Here is a 17,679-nt window from a genome sequence, read left to right as displayed (position 1 = left end):
CATGACCTTTGGAGTTTGAGGGTGAATAGTAGGGGCAGATACCATGCAACTTTGCAGCATTGTGTGACAGAAAACATAGTCATTGTTGCTGCTGTTGTCTCTATTTAAAGTATATCATTTACAGAAAAGTATTCATCCAGCTTGCACTGGCTAGATGCTAAATATTAACAACAGATGCCATAAATGTTTTACATTGGTTTCATTTATTTTTGGCATAGTCCATTTAGGATATTGTATTACAAGCACAGGGAATTCCTGTGGGAAGAGTTATGAAAGTAACTCCAATGCGACATGGAAAATTTGAGAAGCATATCCATGTTTTGTGTCTGTTTCTCCCTTCCCCTTATGCACTACAGATCCTAGTTCAGCTGTGGAAGCAAAAATTGAATACCATCTCTCAGCTCAAGCATCATAAGCAAAGTTACGAAAACAAACCTCCGTTTTCATGATTTTGTTCTGAGATGCATATGACCATTGTGACTGAACTAGACCTGCATTGTAATACACCACCATTTTATCAAGGCTACCTAGTAATGAGGCATAGAACAGAGGAGGACTTTTCAGTTTCAGGGCAGGTTTGCAAGGTGGCGCTTAAAGAACCAAAATGTATTTTTACAGCATCGCATTTCAGAATGTGACATTTTATATGACAGCAGGACTTAGCAAAGAGTTCATCTGGTCTTTCTGGTAACTCTCCATCTGAAGTCATAACCTTGCATATAATACCATATTTGATTTTGGAGGTGGTTATGTTACAATAGGTTTTTATGCTCTGTCTAGTTACATAGGTAACATTCATCACATGGCATCTGAGATTTTAAGTAGAAAATAAACAGCAGGAATACATTATTATTTTTTTCAAGTTAGCACCTGGAATGATTTCAGAGGAAGTTTTGCTTAAGACCACAAAATAAATCCCCCAAAATGTTTTTAAAGGTTAGTGGAATATTAGCTTGCATAAGAATTGAAGGCTTTTATTAAAAATAGGCTGAGACCCTCTAAAGGACAATATTTATGCTCAACTTTAAACATATGTTTGAATTAAGTGACTTATAATATAATAAAGCATTTGTTTAAATAGAGTGTGTTGTGGTCTCTAAATAAGGGCCCTGTTCTAAACTAGTAAAGCTTCTCTTTCTACCTGACTCTGCATAGTAGAAAAGTATAAAGCAAAAGAAACTGTGGATGGGTGGAGGAAAATATTATCTATGAAGTCTTTTTAAATTTTTAAAGGTTTTTAATAGAGCTTTAATTTCAATTGCAGAGTTTAAAAGCTGCAGATAAGTGATAAACTACAGGAAAAGCATTTTAAAATAAAGTCAAGGCAGCAGCAGCAGTTGGAAACATAAAAATAGCCTAGTTCTAGCGTTAGTGGTGTATTAGCTATATAGTTTAGCAGCAATGCTAATGTTGTTTCTGCTTCAAAGCTGCAGCATTACTAGTGATTTAGAGATTGCTGCTCAGAATCCAAAGGCAAACATTTTTCTCCTATATTGTTCATTTTGTTGCCCTCATTTCCACATTCACCGCTTTAAATTGAAACATTTCTTTTATTAGATTTTGTTTTGCTTTTCAGACAACTGGGCTGTGATAATAAATTAGTTTGAATTGGAAGTATGCTTTCAATTTGACTGTGAATTATTTCAATATCCCTGACACTGATCAGGTAGCAGTTGTTGGACTGCTGCCTATTAGACATGTTCCAAGAATCAGCCAAGCCTGACCTTCCCTAAGTAACATTTTCACACAAACAACAGGTAGCTTTGTGGTCCCAGAGTATATTATTATGTAAATACAGCTTTCTGACAGTAAATAGGTTTTCTGCAGCACACAGACCATTGCCTCAGCCTTGAAGATGATGGGGAGGCAGATTTCATTTTGTTTTTCCATTAAATGTACAGAGATTTCAATGTAAGCTTACATTGACATATCAGATCTGAATGGTTTTGCCCTCTTTATTTTCAGTCTTCTGTTTTGACCTGGCTTTGTTTGCTTGCGTGTTTTTGTTCAATTTCCCTGCTCCACTGAATCCCTTTCTTCAGGTAGTAAGAAAGAGAGCACAGGGTTTAAGTTACTAGATGATTCGGGGATTTTGCATTGACGCAAGGTATCAAGAGGTACGGGTCTGGTCACCTAAGCTCAATCACAAAACTGTCATCTAGTTCAGCAGTGGGCGTTTGCTTTTCCTACAGTCATCCTGACATTGGTGCCTATATGCCAATGTGCAGAAGAAGAGCGTCACTCAGTAATCAAGGTTTGGGAGTAGATGAACAGACTAAGAGCATGAGGAGGAGATGAGCAGTTCTGTGAGCTCCTCTGCATTAACCCTATGCACAGACACTTAATGAATAGACTCTAGCAGCATTATCGACATTTATTCAGCTAGTTAGTCACACGTTCTTCAACATTTTCTCTTAGGTTGGCATTGTATTTGAAGCTTTAAAATTTACACTATTCTACCCTTTTTGTTTCTCAAAGACAGTAAGGGGTTCCAGATCATAGCATTCATTTAAACAAACTAACAACCCCCCAAAGTAAAGAAGTAAGCTAAAAGAACAGCATTGCGGTACATTAGGATTAAGTATATTCCATTAGATATTTGTTGTCTTTGCCCATGATGTACTCAACCCTATTTGGCAGGTCAGCATGCATGCTGGAAAGACAGGGAGTGGTTGGGAGGCAAGGACATTATTATTAATACAATCAAACCAATGTTTGGAAAGTTAAAATGTCAAAAGCTCTACCATGAAACAGATCCCTTTCTGATACTAGCGGATGCTTCTGTAGTAGGATTTCTTGTTTGCTTTAAATTGTTTATGTGTCTAAATGATCCTAAGGAAAAAAAAAAAAAAGGATATCTGGCTACAGATCTTAAAATTCCTGCTAAAAAGGTAGATGTCCAATGTCTTTGAAGTCTGCTCTAGAGCTTATTAGGTTGCTTTAGTTGCTGAGGAGAGATTTTATTTTATTTTTTTAAATAGTTGCCTCATTAAAAGTTCATTTAGTGAACAATTTTATTGCCGCACCTCTGAGAGTCATGAATTGGAACCACATTTAGTATGTGACTTCAATTTCTTAATGAGTCCCTCCAAATGAAGAATCAGATATGAGCTTTTGTTAGTAGTTTGGCTGAAAAGAGATTAAAAAAAGAGGTAGAATCAAGCAGGAGAGAAAAGTTAGTTATACTATTGCCTAGAAATGGAAAGTGAGACTGGAGGTGGTGGTAGCTTTGTTGTTTCCTTAGGAGAGGCAAAAATAGTACTGTTTGTCTCCTATAGATCAAGAAGCCTACGAACAGCCAAATAAGACTCTTTTCTCCCATGCCAGCTGACTTTGAACTAACTGGTTTTGATTTAGTGCTTGACTAATCTCATTAGAGACGTTTGCTCCTTTTTTTCAGGATTTCTGAGATCTCCATGGAAGTTGCGGAAGGCGGCACTGTGTCTGGGGTGACTCCTCAGGCTTACTCGATTGAGAAATGTGACTGCCCATTGGGTTATTCTGGTTTGTCTTGTGAGGTACAGTACTAACCTGACTTCCAGTAAAAGTCTTTGTACCTTCTTCGGTCCATTCATTAATAAGGTGTGATAAGTAATTAGAGTGTGAATTCATTTCACTGGCAACAGTGAATTAATTACTTATTTATAATATATACATATTATATTAAATAATAACAGAAATTAATTACTTATTTTTCTCTCAGGTATGTCTCTCACAGGGAATTTAAGCACTTTTTTTTGCTTTAGGCAAATATGCCGCTGAAACCATGGTGATGACTTGAATACTTAGAATACAGGAAAGTGAGCTTTATTGGGTCAGCACCTCTGAGGCTGAACTGTGTGACTGATGCTGACTGATCAAGCCTTTTTGGACAGATAAGGGTATAATACTATTGTAATAGTATTACAGATTGTAATTACAACAGGTTGTGCTATGTTATCGTGTCATGGTGAGGCCATAATACACAATACAGTTACGATATTGTATCTTCCAAAAGACTGAACTATATGCGTCATTTTGTCATGACCACGATTCACAGAATCTGTGGAGAAAAACACAGGAAACCTCTATGTCAAATTAAAAAGACCCAATTGATTCTATAGATTGTTGATAGTTGTAAGTAAACTACAAATTAACATTTGTAATAGTGATTAATTAAAGGTTACATACTACTTATTCCTGAAAAGTTAAATATCTGTCAGTTGAATGAAATACACCAAATAAAGTATAAAAACAAATTCAAAAACAAAAAAGTTAAAAGAATGTTATTAAAATTGTAGCACCAAGCATTCTAAACAGAGCCATGCAGAATTTTAAAATTCTGTTCTGTAAAGGCTTTCCAGATTTTTAAGTTTGCCTTGTTTGACATTTAAATTCCCATATAAAGTTTTAATAGCTGTATGATTGATTGAAATATTTTGTTTTGAAAAAAAGCTAAACAGCATTTCAATTTTGATTTCTCAAATGTTTGTATTATAATGAATAACTCAACAACAAAATTTTAAAAAAGAAGTCATTTCAAAAGCAAAATTTGAAATAGTGCATTCTGAACAGTTGGTCAAAAAGACAGTTCATAGTTGAGAAGGTGTAGATTCCTCACATTGATCTTTCCTCTTGAAACTGTTCCAAAAGCATGCCTGTGTGGACCAACACTAGTAGGACGGAAGTTGTCTGTTTTGCTTTCATTTTACATGCTTGACTACCAAAATAGCACTGCAAATGCATTAAAAATGTAGATGAGAACCATTCTGTAGCATGTCTGTGCTTCATGAAAGAAGCTTCATGGAAGATGTTTTCAAAGCTTCAGGAAATGTCTGCTGTGCATGTTCAAACTGTCAGTTTTCTGAATGCTTAGAATTTATCCAAGTGAATCTATGAAAAGACATTGAAAAGGGCCACTGACTTCTGGCAGATATCTTTCTATTTTACTCTCCCACAATTATTCTTCTTCCAGTGCTGGTATAGGACTCACATAAGAAGATCTTGCTCAGTCCATACACAAAAGCTTGCCCCTTATCAAATTTCAGTATCCCTTATATAAGCGATGGAGCTGCTTATAAAGAGGAGCAGAAATTCTGGAACGTGGTCCAAATAGTGTAGTTTGCTTTATTCTTAGAAGCAGTCGAATCACTGTGTCTTAAAATAAAATAAAATAGATCAGATACTAATGGAAACTTTTGTCCTGAACCGTTAAAGTTTAGTAAATTTCTAACTCATTGAACACTGGGAGAAAAGTGTTGGTCAAGTAAGGGAGTTTGGTGCTCCTTATACATGCACTATATTTATTTTTTTACTTATGGAAATATTTTCATGCTGAAGATTACATGTTTCAAAAGTACCCAAGTTTTATAGAGAATCAGCTGACTTGTATGCTTTTGTAAAATGGATCTTATGATAGGTGCCAGAGAAATTGTTTAAGATGTGGTATGTTGACTGTGGAATAGAAGTTAATATTTTTGAATGACACTGCTCTTGCTGATGAGACTGGCGGTCTTTCTGTGTGCAAAACACCATGTTTTCGTTTTTAAGCAGCACTACCAATTCCAAATGCCTTTGTTGCAATTGCTAGGTGGAGTTAGCAGGGAACACCACCTCGAGTATTCTGCAAATCCCTCAGACATCCTGACTAAGTGGGATCTTGTAAAGGGTTCCCCCAAGCTAGTGGTGCAAGAAAATTTGGAGTGAGTAAATGAAGAGAAAGATGCCATGTTATCTGTGAGAACTCTGCTCCCTTCAGATACTATACAGGATTGTGTTACGCAGCAAATGAAGCAACAGGAACAGGGAATACATAGGAAATGTGTGCAAGGAAGTGAATGAAGTAATTTTCTTTGCACACTATTTTGGTAAGAGCATACACCTGCATGTGTGTAAATACACATATGAGAAATTAATGGGCTCCAGCATTTGCTCAGAAATACAGATTATTTTTTTTAAATTACTGTAACAAATGGCATTTTCGAAGGAAAATATATGATAATGTAATTAGAACGTTATTTTAATTCACACCCACCAGGGGCTGGAATTAATGTCTCAGTTGCAACCTTCATACTTCATGCTTAATTGTGCGATCTTCACATGCTCATAACTTAGTTTATTTTTAGTGTGCTCAGTGAAGGTTATGGTGTGTTCTGTGAAGGTTTATTTAATTTTAGCAGGAGAAAAAAGCATCTGATACCCAGGCATTTTTTAAGCAAATGCTAACAGGGTATATGTATCTATTTCATGATTTATCCTGTAATTGCATTGTGACGACTATGTGCACAGCAGTTTTTACGAGAAGTGACATTTATATCTTTTTTTTTTTTTTTTTTTTTTTTTTTTTTAAATCCAGTAGCAGGCTGAAAAAGCAGTGGTAAGAGTTTCCCTAATGACTACTTCTGAAAAACTTCCAAACTAGTAATGAAAAATGTAGTCTGCTTCATCTTTTTTCTGTGTCTCGTTTCATCTCAGAAATGCTTAGATCAAAATAGGTGAGAAGAGTGTCAATAGCATATCAGAAAAAACAGTTAGAGGTTAGATTTGTTTGAGCATGTACCATATATTTATACCCCGATCCTAAAGTCACTCAGAACTTGTAAAGCTGTGCTTTGTACCATGTTTGGACAAGGACTCTTGTGGGGATGGAGAGGGAGGAAATATTAGGAAATTGTAGTAAGAAACAAAATTACTTTCATTTGAGATTATTTATCTAAATTGGAATTCTTCACAAACCATGAAAAAGCAGATAAACTGTTTCTGTGCTTCAGGGATCTTAATGTAGTCTAAGTCAAAATAAAAGGGGAAAAGCAGAAGTGAGTTAGATTACTTTCTTTGTGATTCTAAAGAAAATAATTGTGTTTATGCTTTTTCCATAACTTAGACTGCTGGAGGTTTTGGCAATGATTATAAATCTGTCAGAGTGGTGTCGTATGAATAGAATCTAGCATGTCAGCTAGTGCTTGACTGAAGAACCCTGCTTTTGATCATGAAAAGTTACTTACTCCAGACTCTCTTTTTTTTTTATTTTGCATCCGTTTTATTGCTGTGTGAAAAGTGTACTATTCCCATTCTTTCCAAAAAGCCGAAATTGTGGTCAACAATTGATGAGGCGATGACCTCATCAGACAGCCCGCAGAGGCTCCTAGCACCACTAGGTGGTGGGATTTGTACCTGGGACAAGTGACTTGTCTGTATGCACTTTTGATGGTCTGAACCATCAAAATGGTCCTGTTTGTATTTTTATGCTACCATAGCTGTGTGCTTTCTGGGAGCTACGTAGACACTTTCATAGATTTGCATAATAAGCCTGAAATAAAGATCAAGTGCTTGATTTTGCACGTGCCAGCTTTGCTGGTAATTTTTGGGTTGCTCTCAGAATTTTATTGCCAAGCTGGGGTAGAGGAGACTTAGTGATAGATAAACTTGATTTGGGGCTGATAGTCTCAAGACATGGAAAAACTTTAATATTTTGAATTCTGTACTTCTATGGTCTTTAAATTATATAGCTATAAATAATGCAGCCATGCAGCCATTTTTTTGATTATTGTCATTCACCTTTTGCTTGTTATCCATCAGGCAGTATGTAGGCAGATATTAGCTTGTCAAACCTGAAAAACTCACCAAGGGCGAAGGAAACAGAATCATCATGCTTGCTCTCCACAGTCCATGCAAAAAATTTATTTCAGAAACAAACCTTATTCTTAAGAAATGAAAGGAATGATGCTTGATGCACAGTGAGAACAGTGAGGTGTTATGCATCTGAATGAAAGGCCTCTCAAGCTGTAATATGAAAAGCCTGGTGCCAGTGGAGTGCTCCAGGGATTTTTCAGCAATGTTTCCAATTAGGGCTGGCTCTTGTTATCTGCAAAGTACTGTATATTGTTTGTAACACAGCTGGAAGCCTGTCAGGTTCTTTTCACAACTTGTGAAAACTGGTGATTGGAAAGATGAGCTTGCAATGCTCCCCATACAGTCCACTCTGTAATGATCTGTTTTCTTCTGCATCTTTTTTATTGCAGTCATGCTCTCCAGGATTTTATAGGCTTCCATCTCCACCTGCGGGAGCGACACCTGCTCAGTCCTTAGGTGCCTGTGTTGTATGTCAATGTCATGGACACAGTACTATGTGTGACTCTGAAACATCAATTTGTCAGGTATTAAATTTCTGAACTTATGCACGAGGTTAATCTTAATGTAAAATTCGGAAGTTCTGTAACTGATCTAAAAAAATAGAGGACAATATTTTAATCCAATTTTGCTTAAATAGCTTAAGTGTCAAAGTTCAAAGGGGGGTCATAAAAGCAAACCATCTACCTTTAAAGTTTTCCATTCTGATTTTCTAGAGTTCAGATTATGCAGTGCTTTTTTTCCTCTGAATTGCTATTTGTGCAAAAAGAAAAACTAGATACCTGCAAACTAAAGAGGCAATGTACCATGTGTTGTGCAATAAACACAACGCTGCTCTTATAGGTAATAGTACACATGACCTGATACAGTAAGATTGAATTTTAATTGATTATTTCTCCTGCTTCAATGGCTGGAACAAAGGAGGGAAGGAAGGATGAATGGGATAAGAAATTCCGTAGAATACATCTGGCTAGCTACAGGCCTCCATTCTTTCTCCTTGTAAACCCATATATAACTCAGCAGGCATTTGATAGACGCTTAAAGCAAGCAGTCCCACTGCGAATCATATCAGGGAGAGAGAAATTATGAATCGAAATAAGTTTGAATCCCTGAGGCTGGGAACAAAGTGTTGTCTGCTTTCTTGTAATTATCAAATACAGCTTTCGTTCTGTCTCCTTCCTCTGCAGAATTGTCAGCACAATACTGCTGGTCACCACTGTGAGAGATGTGCACCGGGATTTTATGGCATTGTCCAAGGCTCTCCGGGTGACTGTCAGCCTTGTGCTTGTCCCCTATCCATTTCTGGTAACAAGTAAGTAAGCAAACTCATGACGCAGAATTACCTTTCCAGCAAGCAAGGACTTTGTTTTGGGCTCACTATGTCCTTTTTCAGATGGCTATAGGAGAACTGCATCATGTAAGCCATACTAAAAAGTTTCATATCTACTTTTGCTAATTGATCTTCCTTTAAAAGTCAGAAGTTGCTCCCTTGCTAATTTGCGATGACTAAATTAATAAGTGCTAGAAAATGCAATACTCAACAGATAATGAATGTGTGTTATAAAGGTATTCTCACAAATGAAGCTAGAGCAGAACTCAAGTACAATATAGCCACAAGGGAGCTGTAAAAAGTCTTATGCTCATATGTTATGTTGGTATAAATGTGTTGCAGTGCCTTTCTTGCTCCACTGTGGAATTTATTGATTCCTTATTTAATGTTACATGAGTTTTAGGCAATTTGTGAAAGATAGAATAATTTAAAAGCAATATAGTTATTGCAGCATAAATTTTATTGGCTGCTTTATGCTAATGAGCCTTGCCACGATGTCTCCGCATGTGTTCCCAACAGATGATACTTTAGCACTTGAGATTTGTTTGTTGTTTTGCTGAGAAGCTCTTAATGATATTTGGCATCATACCGTAGTGCTGCTCTGAAAAGGTTTCTGTTTCATGATTGTTCTCTTGAAAGGTTGGAAGTGTTCCTTAAAACCATTTTTCTGTGCTTTGTCTGACCTTTAGGATGTTTTAGTGAGTATTTCAGCCAGTATATCTGAGAGGGGTTTTTTTTTTCTTCTTTCTTCTTCATTTTATCGTTTTGGGGTGGTCTGAGGTTTATTTTGAAGGAGGGAATCCCTTTCTCAAACATCAGTAGCTAAACGCATCATCATCTTTCATCCACAGCAAGTGTTTTTAAGAAGACTTCCAAACCTCATAAATACCAAACTGAGAACAACCAAAACAATTGTAAAAGGGGCTTAAAGAAAAACTCTTTATCTTAGAAAGTTATGTGATCTTAACTGCAAGTTTTTCTGAGTTGTACCCTTTTTCATGAATGTTTTCTGTTACAACTTGATTATGTGTTCAACCTACTAGTATCAAGAAAGGACATTCAAGTTGCAAAGAAGATCGACCAAGCTTCTCAGCTTTGCACATCAGCAAATACACTGGAAAAAACTTATTCTGTTACTAACTGGCAGTAGGAAGTGCTGAAAATATCATTCGATCCTATTTTTTTTCTGGGGCTTAGAAACCTTTGGTTGCCCAGAAATACAGGTGTCAGATCAGAAAATGAGCAGGACTGTTCACCTGGGTGGTTATGGCACCCTGCTACAAGAATTTAGACATATTCTCCACACTGTGCTCCAGAAATCACTTCAGTATCTTACCTAAAAGCTAATGTAAAGCACAGGAAGTGGGTGTCACTGAAGTGCTCTAGAGTTGAGAAATGTGTGGACTCCAGGTAGTACATGTGTCCTGGGTGTGCACTCAAATTGCTGAGCTGCCTGAGGAAGGGAGAGCAAGCAAAGCGCCGATACCTCGTGCAGCCACACGGCCTGCATGGCTGCGGATGTTGTCAGGGCCTTTTGTGTCATGCTCACATAAAAGTGATCACGAGGCTTTTTTGTTCAAAAACCTTCATAGGAGATAAGTGAATAACACCTAGTCTGAAATTAGTAAATACACTTAATCATGAGATAGTCATCCAATTTCTTAGTGCTGTCGTAAGAGGAGTCCGATCTGAGCATGTCCAGAAACAGAACTGCTTGGGTTTTATAGAGCTTAACTCAGATGTCCCTAGACGTCATGGACAGGATTTCTACTTCTATTAGCTGTAGCCATCAACAATTTTGGTACCTACAGGTACCCTACAGTAAATGCAGGGACAGACAACTGTACATCTCACCCACGTTAAAACTGAAGGAAAACACCATTGGAGAGAGGGCAGGGGAGGAGATGTTTCAGATGTGTGTATATGCCTGTCTGTGCATCTCCATTTTCCACTGCTGACAGAGGATGCCTGAACAGTTGGCTTAGACTACATGCCTAACTTTTAGATGGATAGGCCTAGGTGGGATAGATCCATTCCATAAAGCTACAGGATTAGGTGGAAATTGAGGGTATCACACCTTGGATTTGTGTGTGTTGTGCAGCTCAGTGAAAGCTCTTCAAGATAGTATTAAGGAAAAAAAAATCTAACTACCTGCAGCTATTGTATGGTAGTCGAGTAATCAAAATCTGCATGAAATGCAGATAGCTAATGAGCTATCTCATTAGCTTATTATGTCATGACTGACATGATGATATTTGTGAATGAGTATAATGCAATTATTTTTATTTATGAAGTTTTACAAAACGCAACTAAGGTTTTAAATACTGTTTTTATACTGCTGTACAATCAGCAGCCAGCTTCAAACATGATGAGCTGAAAAGAAAGAACAGAGAAAATGAGTTGTTCCTAGGGGTGTGGATCTATTTTTATAGAGTTGAAAATGTGTCAGATTATGAGTTTGTGAGTAACAGATCAATTTGTTTACATTTTTTTTGCAAAGGCGTAATTTTATATACTCATTCAAGCACTATTGATTTAATGCATTATAAGCAAGTTAGAGTAGGATGCTGACTGTACTGTACCAAGAAGGAGCTCCGGGCTCACTGCTAGCCACCTCTGTGCTTTTCTGGTTCTTCCACAAAGAGCTGAAAGAGTTTTGCAGTATTGCACCATTTTAATATTTAGTTGTGTTTCTTTTCCCCTACCTACCCTTTTCGTTTGTTTTAACTGTCTGTGCAGGCACTTCATGCAGTAATATTCCAGCAACATGCTACTTTGCACAGTTCCCATAGGTACACACTGCAGTCACTAGTTATTCATCTATGTCATTGCTTAGTAAAAATAATCTAGTGTCTTCTATGATTAAAATATGACCCCTCCCTGATCATGAAGGAGGTAGCTTTTAGGGGTTTTTTTCTCTGTAGGCCAGTCTTTTCTCTTCAGTACGTCCTTGAGAAGATCATTTGACCCTGCCTTTGTGGAAGATTCCACATGGCTATGACTTTGGTTCCTTTCTACCTCTTTATGTCTTACCTTTGAGTAAACTCTTCCTGGCTTATCTCCTTTTATTCAAGGTAAAATTAAATCAGACTGGACTGGCTGGATGTTCGTTAGCTCAGTTTCTTAATCTTTTGTTTCACATCTTTCCCATTACTTCCTTTTCTTGATCACTGTGAGTGACAGCACCATTCAATCACACAAGCCTACAGCATGGGTGCTGACTCCATCCCCTCTGATACAACCCTCATTGATTCTGCCCTTCCAGCATTTGTCCAAATTGTGCCAGTATCACAGCAAGGCATTCACAAAATTTTTAATAGAAAGGAGGGATCTCCCACAGGTGTTTATAAACAGATAAGAAAATGCTACTGTTTACATTAAGAGTGGAGCTTACCACAGGCCCTTCTGCACAGCTGACTAGTGTGAAATGATGCAATGGAGTGGAAAAAGTTTTTTATTTGCTTTTGTTTTAGTTTTAGCCCTTCTTGTGTTGTGGAAGGACCTAGTAATTACCGGTGTACTGCATGCCCACCTGGATATGAAGGCCAGTACTGTGAAAGGTAGGATGAATGGAAAAAGAAGAAAGAGGGACAATGAAAGGCAGGCAAGACATGAAGAAGAGCAATGTCCTTCGATACTATAAACAAATATTTACTAATGTTTAAATATGTGCCTTCGGATAAGTTGTTTCCTCTTTATATGTTGTTAAAACTCAGCCATAATAGGCAATTTTTATGTACACCCACTGTAAATTGATAATTGGTGTAATTTATATCAGAGATATTGTCCTAGTCTTACTTTCTGATTTGTGGGGGTTTTTATCCCCTGGACCTCAGAAGTGCAACTGAAAAATATAAAATTTATCTGAAATTAGATACCATGCTTATACTCTGTTTTGATGTCACTCATACCCTTTGTTCTAGTGACTGTTGTGTCCTCATGGGCACTGACTGTGAAAGACACTTACATATAAACATATTAATGACCAAATTGCAAATTAATAACCTAAACAGCAGCTGTTGTCCCATCCATAGCAATGCTGTGGGATTAAGATGATCAAAATTAGCAAGTGTCTACTATGAGATTTCACTTCTAACGCAAAACACAAGTGGCTGGTGCGAAAAAAAAGGTCTATAGATCAAACATTGCTAGTGTAGAAACATTTTTGTCATGGTATAATCGAAGTTTAACTGAAAACTGTTAGGGGTGTAGAATCACTTTTGCATACTCCTTCCATCCAGACTGTTCCATGTCCTGGTTAAAAGTTACTATCAGTTTGTTGGACAGTTTGCAACATTTCTCCCTCTACAAGTGCATACTGAGTCATGAAGCACCAAAGATTTCTTTAATGGTTCATGAATGAATGTTCACGTACATTTTGTTTACAATCTTGCCAAGTATTCATTGTAGTACGTTATGTGTCTCAGTTGGCCAAACCTGGTTTTGTGTTTGCGATGTCTAGATGTTCTTCTGGCTACACGGGAAACCCACAAACTCCAGGAGGCTCCTGCCAGGAATGTGAGTGTGATCGATTCGGTTCCCTGCCTGTCCCCTGTGACTCTGTCACTGGACAGTGTACTTGCAAGCCTGGATTCACAGGGTGGAAGTGTGTTGGCTGTGAACATCGGCATGCACGTGATGGCATGAAATGCATTTGTACGTATACTAATGTAATTTTGGAGAATTTTTGATTGTGTTTGTCATATTTCAGAAATTCAGCCCTGCTTGTGCATCAGTCAGTTGTGTGGGTTTCTTTCAAAATAGTTGCCAGGTTTCTTACTACTTTGGCATTCTGGTCCATTTTTTTCACAAGCCTTGAGATGTTAGGAAAACTCTCAATACTTGTTTTTGAAGTCTGTAGTTTTGCTAAAGGTTGTCACTGCTGTTGTGACAATATTTGCTCTTAGTGAATTTTTTAATGTTTTCCTAAATGTTTAACCAGCAATTGCAATGCTCTGTGCCATGAGTCACACAGAAAGTTTTTACCAAGTTTTGCTTGGTCATGTTGGTTCAACAGCCACCCATTGGAATTTAAAAGACATAAGGAATGACAGTATGTCCAGGAGCAAAGAACTTCCGTTGTTTAAAATAGAAAACTAATAGCCTAAAACACCAAGTTACATTTTACAGTACTGGTATCTTTGCCCTACCTTCAGTTTTGATATGTACTAAGTGTCTTGTCTTTTATTATTGTTTGGAATTTTTTTCCATGAAATTGGATTTGTTTTGAGCCCACAATCTCATTTCCCATGACATTGTATGTTTATGTCTTATCAAAAAAATTCAGGTAGCAAAACCTTTCTAGAACACTTAGTCAGTCCTGACTGAAATAAGGCATTTTCCTCTCCTCCATCTCCCCCAGATGAGTAGGAACTAATTTTACTGTGATCTTCCCTGCCGTGCCGCCCTCCCCCCCCCCCCCCCCCCCCCCCCCCCCCCCCCCCTTAAGGCCATCATTGTTCATTTTAAAGTAGAATACAGGTAGGGATCCAGTAAGTCCACAGTATATAATATTTCTTAATCTGTGCATCTTTGAATATATTGGCAAGGCACAATGAACTGGTTTTAATATTTTACCTGATTTTCTTCTGTTATAGGACTTTAATTGGAGCTTTTTCATTTGGGGAGGGAGTTGCCTATGTGAGGGACATGTAACATCAAGGCAAGCAGATACCAAAAAAAGGCTCTTTTTTTTTTTTCTTCACAGAATGCGTTCAGTCTTTACCTCAGTACCCAGAGGTGTACAGCTCTCTAATATTAAAATCAGGTAGTACAGCTCAAATTGCAAACATTTTAAAAGCAAATTGGAAAAATAAAGAAACCAAAGAAGTGCTAAAAATGGCTGAAGGTATCATATCAGTCAAGAATGAAATGTGTGGCTTCTTTGAGTGGTTAAAGAGGAAGATGTTAGGCACGTAAGGTCGGGGACTGCAGAGTGCAGAACATTGTTTCACTCAACTTAATGGTTGTGATCAAGTCTCAGAGAGTGATCGGGACTTAGCAGAACTAAGCTTCTAAATGTGACTATTGAGTTCAGTGCTTTTGCATTAGTCCTGATTCCCAGGTACAACTCTTCTTTGAAAATTAATAGAGAGATTACTGGGAATACAGACATAAATACTTCTATTTCTATATTATTAATAATATGGCATTGGTTCATTGATGAAAAGCTTAGTGTACATAAGAGAAATAACGTTTTAATGTCCTGCGGTGTGATGTAGTTTAGGACTTAATTCTGAACTATTGTACATCTTAAGCTCTATTTTAAACTACAGGAAAATGAATGCAAATAGAGTAAGTAGCTACTTTGCTGAAATAACTACATTTTGGGTTCCATTTTGTGGCCTACATGTCAAGGAGAATTGTAATCATGAGTTAATTCCATAAGTGTTACAGCTACAAAATTTTAAAATAAGGACTGTGTTTTCCAGAGTGGCATCTAAACAAAAATGGCTTAATTTTTCAACATCCTGAATACGTGTTACATTATTTCCAGTACTGGCCAATGTTTTAAATCTCAGGCACTGCTTAGTATGTTTTTTACTGGTCATTTACCTTATCAGTATTCTGAGAAGTCTTTTGGATATCCAGGATGGCAGAGTTTCTTTGTACAAAACAGCTTAAGTGCAAGTTTTCATTTGTAATGGTTTTCCAATTTGTTAATTAGACTATTTCATTGTGTGGATAATAAGGTTAAAAGTCCTGACTATGAATGGGAAAAGCTGTGTGCAGGCAAATCAAATTTTCCACCTTTTTGCTTTGAAAGATGTGGTTCACTATAATCTCTGATTTAACTGCAACATATTCATGTGCCAGTGTTGAAATGTATCTACAGTACCTGTAGCAGCATTTTTACTTTAACTAGATAATCATTTTTCGCCATAAAAACAGTCCTTTGCATGTGCATATGGACATTTCATGTCATTGCTAAAAGTGAGGAATCAAATGAAAAGATTTCTTTCCTTTAGTCATAAAAATAGGAACCACCTATAGGAACAGATGGGAGGTACTTTAAATCTCCCCTATCACAGGAACTATTACTGTTACTATTGACACCTCATCAATAACATCCATGTCGTAAATTGCAAAAACTGCAATTAAGTGTTTCAGTAGACAACTTTATGCCTATTTGCTCTCACTATATGATTTTCCCTTTGTTTAAAGGTTCTTCAGCCCCCATATTACTCCAAACCCACCTTTGCTAATGCAGGGCAATACCCCTGACATGGCAGACAACCAGCCTGATCAAGAAACCATTTACCTTTGTAGCCTGTGGCAGACACAGGGGCTGTGGCAGACAAAGGGAGTGTGGCAAGCGTAGCCTTGGTGGGAATTTGCCCATGGTTAACACTGCCTAGTATGTCACAGGCTTCAGAGTACAGCTGTTTTCTTCTGATAGGGATTCATTGCTGCAGCCCCTAATGTGCTTTAATAGTCATTGTGCTGTCAAAGAACCATTAGAAACGCCTTTTGGGGAAATCCTGAAGCTTTCCTTCCTTACTCCCAGAACATTTATCTGTTTCAGTCTGAGTTGAGATTGGAGAATTTGGTGAGAATGCAGCTGAGAATTTGGTCCTGTATAGAATATATGTGTACTTTCGTGTATCAACCACTTCCAAAATACTCAGTAAATTCCCTTCTGACTAGCTTCAGTTGTAACAAAACCTTAATAGTAGTAATAATAATGATTAAGTACACTTAATGTACAGAAAATTAATGCCATATGCAGAATCCTGTTTGCATTCAGTATTTCAAATGAGCTGTATGCATGTATCTACTTTTGCTCATTTGCAGAATTCCATTTCAAATACTGCAATTGCATTGTACCTGTCAGAAGTGTGAAGAACCCCTGGTCAAGTGGTAAAATGGTCTAGCTTAAAGAAAATACATGCAAATACAATCACCTATGTTTGAAAAAATGTAGTTGTAAGTAATGTGAAACATAGTGTGATTAAGTTGTCCAATGTTAGTATGTTATAGTTAATATTTAGGAAAGTAAAATTTTATTTTTTATATTTAGCAAAGAATAACCATCTGAATAATGAATTTTTGGCAAATTCTATAAAAGGTCACCACATAGTATGACATGAAAGCTAAATAATGCATATTTAAATCCAATTAAAGAGGTATTTTAGCCACAATATTGTAATGTATTATTGTTTAACATTTATATTTTAACATATCCCTTATCATAAGTATTCTAAAGATTTTAGAGTGAAAATTTGCAGTGAAAAGACAGAAAAAAAAAACAGAGGAGGAGTGTGCATGTTCATTAAAGTGATCTATTTCTAATATAGCTGAAAATCTGTTTTGCCAGGTTCTTACTGTTTTTTTCATAACGTGTCAGTTTTCAGTTGCTTAGTGCATGCCGCTTTTCAGTGCTGTGTTATAACAGTTATATTTTAGAAAGCTACAGGTAGAATGGAAAGAGAATATATTTTTTAAAAGCCACTGTACAAAGGGGAGGAATTTGTTTACTGCTAAATAACAATGGAAAGATAATTACAGATGAATGGCACAGAGAGCATTCACTTCCCATTATATTCTTAGAACAGAACAACGTTGTTTTCTCTAGGTTGCCATTCAGGAATGGAAAATGATATCCAAAAGGTAGATTTTTTTTTTATAAGTAATACAAGAGTCTGAATGGTCTACTACACATCATAAAAATTCTAAATTTTTTGCATTATTACGGTTAATAACTGGATTATTTCCCCAGCTAAAGTGACCATCTAGATTGT

General features: G+C 36.9%; 1 protein-coding gene across 1 annotated transcript in view; it reads left to right on the top strand.

Moving 5' to 3' along the window:
* The window catches only part of LAMA2 (laminin subunit alpha 2), a 382,277-nt gene that overhangs the window by 264,738 nt on the left and 99,860 nt on the right, over positions 1-17,679 (top strand). The window contains exons 28-32 of the mRNA XM_050893952.1: positions 3,401-3,518; positions 8,001-8,135; positions 8,796-8,920; positions 12,412-12,498; positions 13,401-13,594. Of these exons, the coding sequence (XP_050749909.1) occupies positions 3,401-3,518; positions 8,001-8,135; positions 8,796-8,920; positions 12,412-12,498; positions 13,401-13,594 (659 nt within the window). The remainder of the gene's footprint in view (positions 1-3,400; positions 3,519-8,000; positions 8,136-8,795; positions 8,921-12,411; positions 12,499-13,400; positions 13,595-17,679) is intronic.

The sequence above is a fragment of the Gymnogyps californianus genome, chromosome 3, assembly GCF_018139145.2.
Source record: "Gymnogyps californianus isolate 813 chromosome 3, ASM1813914v2, whole genome shotgun sequence".
NCBI lineage: Eukaryota > Metazoa > Chordata > Aves > Accipitriformes > Cathartidae > Gymnogyps > Gymnogyps californianus.
This window is presented reverse-complemented; position numbering and strand designations above follow the sequence as displayed.